Source organism: Aplysia californica, unplaced genomic scaffold (genome assembly GCF_000002075.1).
Source record: "Aplysia californica isolate F4 #8 unplaced genomic scaffold, AplCal3.0 scaffold00004, whole genome shotgun sequence".
NCBI lineage: Eukaryota > Metazoa > Mollusca > Gastropoda > Aplysiida > Aplysiidae > Aplysia > Aplysia californica.
This window is the reverse complement of record NW_004797274.1, coordinates 3,471,837-3,478,686: the sequence shown is the minus strand read 5'-3', so window position 1 is coordinate 3,478,686 and position 6,850 is coordinate 3,471,837. Positions and strand designations below refer to the sequence as shown.

Genomic DNA, 6,850 nt, shown 5'->3' with positions numbered 1-6,850 from the left:
TATAGCTCCTCCTTCAGAATAACGTCTGCACTGACTAGCCTAACAGATAGGGACATTTGTCTTGGTCCTTACTGTAATAATTTTAAAAGATAAACATACTTTTTATTGATCCTCTTAGGGAAATGTTAGTTACAACTGCAATACATTCGTGTACATACCTCTGTACCTACCTACCTACATACCTGCCTGCCTACCTACCACCCTACCTTCTAACCTACCTACCTACTCACCCACCTACCTACCTACCTGTCTATCTACTCTCATCCCCTTAAAAAACAACAGCCTTCAAAAACATCTGTTAAAAGTTCATTTACTGAAAAATTGACCCCTCCCCCCCAAAAAAAAAAAATTAAAAAAAAATTACACAAATACATTTCAAATAAATAAAAACATACACAAATAAATAGATAAATAAATAGATAAACAAACAAATACATAAATAAATAAATAACGAGATTATAATTGCAACTGCCTCCCCCCCCCTTCATCCTTTTTTCCCCCTCGAAGGTGTTCCTGCCGTGGTCACTCTGTGCCCGGCGGCCAAGTCCATGACGTATGACGGGGTGCCTTTCGGCGAGGCCTGTAGGAGGCTGGAGGAGGCGGGGGCGGCCGTGGTGGGGCTCAACTGTAACAGAGGGCCAGACACCATGATACCTCTGATGAGGGAAATCAGGAAGGCTTGCAAGGTATGGATGGAGAGACAGATTAATAGACACAATGTGCATTGCATTGCCTTTTATCCCCATGTTCTGATATTGTGAGAAGAATGTTTTCTTCTATTTTTAGCTGTGACCGTTTCACCTTACTTTCTGGATAGCTTTCGTATGTATGATAGCTAGTTAGTTATTTTTAGCTTGATAACGAGATAGCTTGCTAGTTGGATAGCTTGCTAGCTAGATACGAGTTTGCTAGCTAGATAGTTTGCTAAATACATGTGGATAGATAGATAGATAGATAGATAGATAGATAGATAGATAGATGGATGGATGGATGGATGGATGGATGGATGGATGGATGGATGGATGGATGTATGGATAGGTCGATAGTCCTTGATCTCTGTGCAGTGACACTCAAAACAACCTTTTACAAGTCACAATGTTACAAAAGAGAACTATTTGACAGTCAATTGTTGAAATAATACTGAGCCGAAAGTTTTGACATTTAAAAAAACCGGTTTCTTAAATTACGGTGCCGGTTGCTTTTACTCAAGAAATATTTTGTCGAAATTCCATTTTTAAAATTTGAAAAAAAAGTGCAAGAAAAAGTACATAATTTGTAATTTAGATACAATTGCTAAAAGAATGAAACAGTTTTTTCTCCCTCCTGGGCTTAATACATTTGACCAGCTTACTACACTTGATCCAATTCAGTACAGGTAACTATATTTAACAAGCTGGGTACCCGTTTGATCAACGGACTCACAGGAATCGATCGTCAAGTGATTGTGGAACCAGTGCGCACTGCTTGTGAACGGAAGCCTCCCCCCTTGTTTACAATGGCGTCGTAGAAACGGACTTTCCCAGGATTAGATCTAAACGAAACAAATGAAAAACTGAAAATTATATAGTGTAAAGCGCATAGAGCCTGCTGTTGAGCGGGGATATGCGCTATACAAATGCTATCTATTATTATTATTATTATTATTATTAAAGTACAGTGACTTCAGATTCTTTAATATAACTGCACACCCTTTAAATGACTCTGAACCACCGTTAATTTTTCAAATTCGAAAGTTAAGTGGTTTGAAAGTTTTAGGCGACCAGAGTGACGAACTTTCACAAATATAATAAACAAGCTGGGTACCCGTTCGAAGAACGGACTCAAAAGAATCGATCGTCAAGTCATTGTGGAATCAGATAATCACCTTTGTATGTGTGTGTGTATCCCATTCCCCCCAGGGCCCTATTGCCTGCCTGCCTGCTGTATACAGGACCTCCGATGAGAGCCTCACCATGCAGTCTCTCCGTGACCCTTGCACAGGTCAGTGTCTGTTGCCACTTATTTGGCCCGACAGAATTGGGCACAAAATCTCCACAGTATACAAACAATTCATTGTAAAAGTTGAGTATTGTCCCTGATTCGAACTGCATCAGCTATTGAGCAACTTTCGAGGTTACCATACAGATCACAGTGGAGTTATCGGTGTCTGTGGTGCAACGGTTAGATGCTCGGCAGTCGCGCGCAGGAGACCCGAGTTCAATTCCCGAGGTGGGGGGGGGGGGCATTTTTTATCAAGTATTTCTGTCTTTTTGCCAGGATGTTGGGTCCCTCTTAGCCCGGATTGGCCCTAACAGGCAGGGTTGGAAGCCCGCCTCCTAAATTATCGAAATTGTGTCAATGGGGGCTTAGAGACAACTACATTTATATTTCAGAAACAAAATCCACTCAGTATGATAGAAACAATTTACGGTAAAGTTGAATATTGTTCCATGTTTCGAATTGCATCCGCTATTGCGTAACTTCTGATCATGGGGATCATAGAGGGGGTTTAGTGCAACGTCTTACAGAAACAGGAAACAGTTGAAAGTGAACGTCGTGACGAAGGAATGCATGGGGGTTTGGGTGGGTGGGGGATTATGCTTTACTTATACGAAATTCCACATTGCAGGACAATCAGGACGTTGAATATCAGATAATATCACAGTCAGTGAGAAGACAAAAGGCAATTTGAATCGTCGTTCGCAAATAAAAAAAAACAATGTTCATATTTCACAGTACACGCTCACATGTTGTCGTAAGTTTCAGACAAAAAACATCAAAAGGCTAGCCCAGGAAAAAGAAAGGTGGAAAATGTTTGTTCGTGGCCTATAACCTGGTCCAGGGTGAGAAAGGCAATGATGATGATGATGACGACATAGAAAACAGAATTTTAAACAAAAACTGTTTCAATAACGAGATAAAGAATTTTTCTTAAAAGTGCCCCCAAAACAGAAAGAGTTAAACCCCGAACGAAGCTTTTGTTCACACAGAATCTGTGCGCTTTCCCACGGCATCGGTTACGGCAGTTCAGACTGGATATATGGGACACCAGAACACCACAACACCACAACAACAACAATCACCAGCACCATTAGAGCACCACGACAACAGCCATCACCAACGCCTGACCTACGTACCAACTTACCCACTTACCATTTAACCCATTTACCACCAGACGTACTTACGCCAATTGGCCATTTGACCCACTTAACACCCTACATTCTCACCACCTGACCCACTCACCGTTTGATCCACTTACCCCCCGACCTACTAATTATCCCCTGACCCACCCATCATTTGACTCACTCACCAATCGTCCTTCTGACCACCTGACCCACCCACCCTTGGACCCACCACCACCTGACCCACTCACCGTTTGACCCACATACCACCCGACCTTCTGACCACCTGACCCATACACCATTTGACCAACTCACAACCTGACCCACTCACCGTTTGACTCACTTATCACCCGACCTTCTCACCACCTGGACCTTTTACCATTTGACCCACTTTCCACCCGACCCACTCACCATCTGACCCACAGGCAAGTGCGCTTTCCCCACTGACCTGCCTAGCCACGCGTGCTCGAGGAGTGACATCGAGAGGTACGCGCGTGCGTGCCGTGAGATCGGGGTGAACTATATTGGCCTATGCTGTGGTAGTTGCTCCCACTATCTCAGGATCGTGGCCGAAGTGAGTCCATTGGTGTGTCGTTGTTGTGTGTGTTTGTTGTGTGAATGCTGTTGCGATTGTTGTGTAGTTGTTGAAGAATTGTGTCTTTGTTGTGTAAGTGTTGCGTTGTTGTTGTTGTTGTTGTTGTTCTTGTTGCGTGTGGGTGTGTGGTAGCCTATCCGTTCGAAATGTTTGGGGGCCCGAAGAGCGTTCTCTTCGTCAGGGCCACCGCCTCCCTTGGGTAGCGGGTGAGGCAGTCCAACCTTCCTGAATCCTCCCCGAAGAGACGCCAACGCCGGAGGTGTTGTTGCTGTTGTTATTGTTGTTGTTGTTGTTGTTGTTGTTGTTGTTGTTGTTGTTGTTGTTGTTGTGGCTGCTGTTGTTGTTTGATTGTTGTGTTGTTGTTGTGTGATATTTGTTGGGATATTGTTTAATTGTCGGATAATAGATATGGAGGCATAAATTTGTTATGTAATTACATGTATTATAGTGTAAATTTGTGGGTCATTATTATGGAATTATGTCTTTGGTGTGTAGTTGATGTGCTCTTTTCGTCAAACTGTTGTGTAATCATTGTGTGATTGCTGTGTTGTTGTTGTGGAAATAATAATATGTCTTTGTTGTGTCACTGTTGTCGGGTTGTCATGGAGACTGTTAGGTCATTGTTTTGAACGCATGCCTGTGTTGTGTAATTGCTGTGCAGTTGTGAACATGTTTTGTGATTGTTTTGTCCATGTTGTGAAATTGTTGGCGTATTGTTGTATCATATTGTTGGGTGTGGGTGGTTGGCGGGTGCTGTGGTGTGGTTTGCTCCTTCTTTCCTATTAAACATATTTTGTAGTCCTTTTCTCCCCTCCTTATGTTTTGTGTGTTACTCTCTTGTAACACCTCTAATCTTCGGCACATATGTGTCATGGCACGGTAGAATCAGGCGCTCGTCAATTTTTGGTCATATTGGGTTATTGGTATCATCTTAAAGCTTGTTCATTTGTCTATCGATCGATGAAAAAAATTCCCATATATCTTGAATAATAGCCGATATATTTGCGATTGAAGAAGGTGGGGGTCACCTGGTTTCAGAGGTAAAATTCACGAGAAAATGTGGTGATTTCTTTGGCTTGAGACTCTTTAAAAACTGAAAGTTTACGTTCTTTGTGCCTTTAATCAACGTTTTAAAGTAAAATCTATATAGAACACGTTTTTAAATGGACATAAAAGATTTTAGCCTAAAAGCAAAAAAATAATAATATTGCCAAACCGGAGGGAAAATGCCTGTACCTTTCATTCCATTATTTTGACGAGCGCCTGATTTCTCCGCGATGCCTCACATATGATATGACCTTATTGAGTTGCAATTGCCATAAAACTGTTTTACTTAAACAAACCTATTGTTGTGCTATGTTTATGCAATTGGTGTGCAATTTGTTGTGTGCTTGTTGTGTCTTTGTTGTGTCATTGTTGTTGGGTTGCTGTGTGATGGTTATGTGATTGTTTATCGTGATTATGTGATTGTTGTGAAATTGTGTCATTGTTGTTGGATTGCAGTGTTACTGTTGTAAAAATGTATAATTGTTATATGATTGTTGTTGGATTGCTGTGTGACTGTTGTAAAAACATGTAATTGTTATAATATATGGTTGTTGTGTCATTGTTGTTGGATTGTTGTGTAACTGTTGTGAAAATGTTGTGTAATCATTACTTGATTGTTGCTGGATTGTTTAGTCATTGTTGTTGGATTGTTGGGGATCGTTGTTATGGGTCAATGACTTTGCTGTGCGACTCTCATGCGATTGTTATGAGATTGTTGTATGGGGCCGTTTTGTTTGCTAATTATCGAGATAATGCACACATTAATAGCATCATAATATTATAATTCCCCAGATTTATGGCCGGACGCCTGGGGCTAGCAAGTACTCCCCAGATATGTCGGAACATTACATGTTTGGTGACAAGTCCAAGTTCAGCGAGTACTCGACTAAGGGGCTAATAGAATACGCCAACGGATTTTGATAAGCTCGTATGTCACTGCTACGTGGATTTGAGCGCCGGAACACGAGACTAGGCCAAAATCTGTGTTCTGTCGAATTGAGCAAAACAGCAACCTTTTGTCTTTTAAAAAACATCGGCAGACTTAGTCATGTAATAATTTGGCTTGGGTTCAACCGTACCTATCTTTTTTTTTTTCCTTGCATAATCCCTCTCCGTACCGTGTTCTGTGTACCATTCTTAGAACGGGAAAGACAGAACAATAACGCTCAATTTACAGATTACAACAATCCACTTGTTTTTAAATGTGGGATTTTGGACCAAGGCTTGGTACTGTTCTCGGGTCTCCATTATTGCATTTATTTCCTCGCCGCAATCCGCTGGCACAAAAACATCAAACATATCCACCCCCCCCCTTCTCCTACTCCTCCTCTTCCTCCATCCTCTATCTACGCACATGTATATTTAATCATCTCATCTTGGGAGTTTTTTGTTGTTGAATAAATCATCTTTTTAAAACTCTACCTAACATTATATACTTTCTGTAGTAAGAGTACGTACAATAAAATTTTTTTTCGCCGCTGTGTTTGTTTGTATTATAACCATATTCAATATGTTACATTTGGGCTGTTGTCAGTCTCTCGAAGCGAGCAAAACTGACAATAACAAATAACATAAAAGGAGAACTATGGTGTCATCTTTACCAGATGACGTGAGCACACGTTTATGCATGACTTTTGTGCGTCATATATATTATTATACATATAATATATTGAAGAAATCATAAATTAAAGTTTGCAGACTTATAATGAATTTTTACTGCCTGTGATGAGGGTTTCCATTTTCGACATGAATAAGAAATGGAGATCGTTATGACTATAAAGAATAAACTTTGTTTAGCGGCATAAAGGACGTTCTGTTTTTTTTAAACGTATATTTATTGAGCATTGTTTTGTTTTTTTTACTCGAAGATGTGCGTTTTTCCTACCGTGGAATCATGGTTAGCCTTTTTAGATTGAAATCAGACCATACACACACACACACACACACACGCGTGTAAACACACAAGCACACACACACACACACACACACACACACATTGCTTGTAAGACAAAATTCCAAGTTTGAAATGACATTTTCATGTTTTGATTTCCACCCATTAGAGATCGGAGTATTGGCAAAGTGGTTTTCTAATCACATCTGAGGATGC

General features: G+C 40.8%; 1 protein-coding gene across 1 annotated transcript in view; it reads left to right on the top strand.

The window, feature by feature from the left end:
• LOC101858316 (betaine--homocysteine S-methyltransferase 1) overlaps positions 1 to 6,545 on the top strand; it is a 17,460-nt gene extending 10,915 nt beyond the window's left edge. The window contains exons 6-9 of the mRNA XM_005089273.3: positions 508 to 686; positions 1,899 to 1,980; positions 3,527 to 3,675; positions 5,536 to 6,545. Coding sequence (XP_005089330.1) covers positions 508 to 686; positions 1,899 to 1,980; positions 3,527 to 3,675; positions 5,536 to 5,664 — 539 coding nt within the window. The 3' untranslated portion in view covers positions 5,665 to 6,545. The remainder of the gene's footprint in view (positions 1 to 507; positions 687 to 1,898; positions 1,981 to 3,526; positions 3,676 to 5,535) is intronic.
• Positions 6,546 to 6,850: the final 305 nt, after the last annotated feature.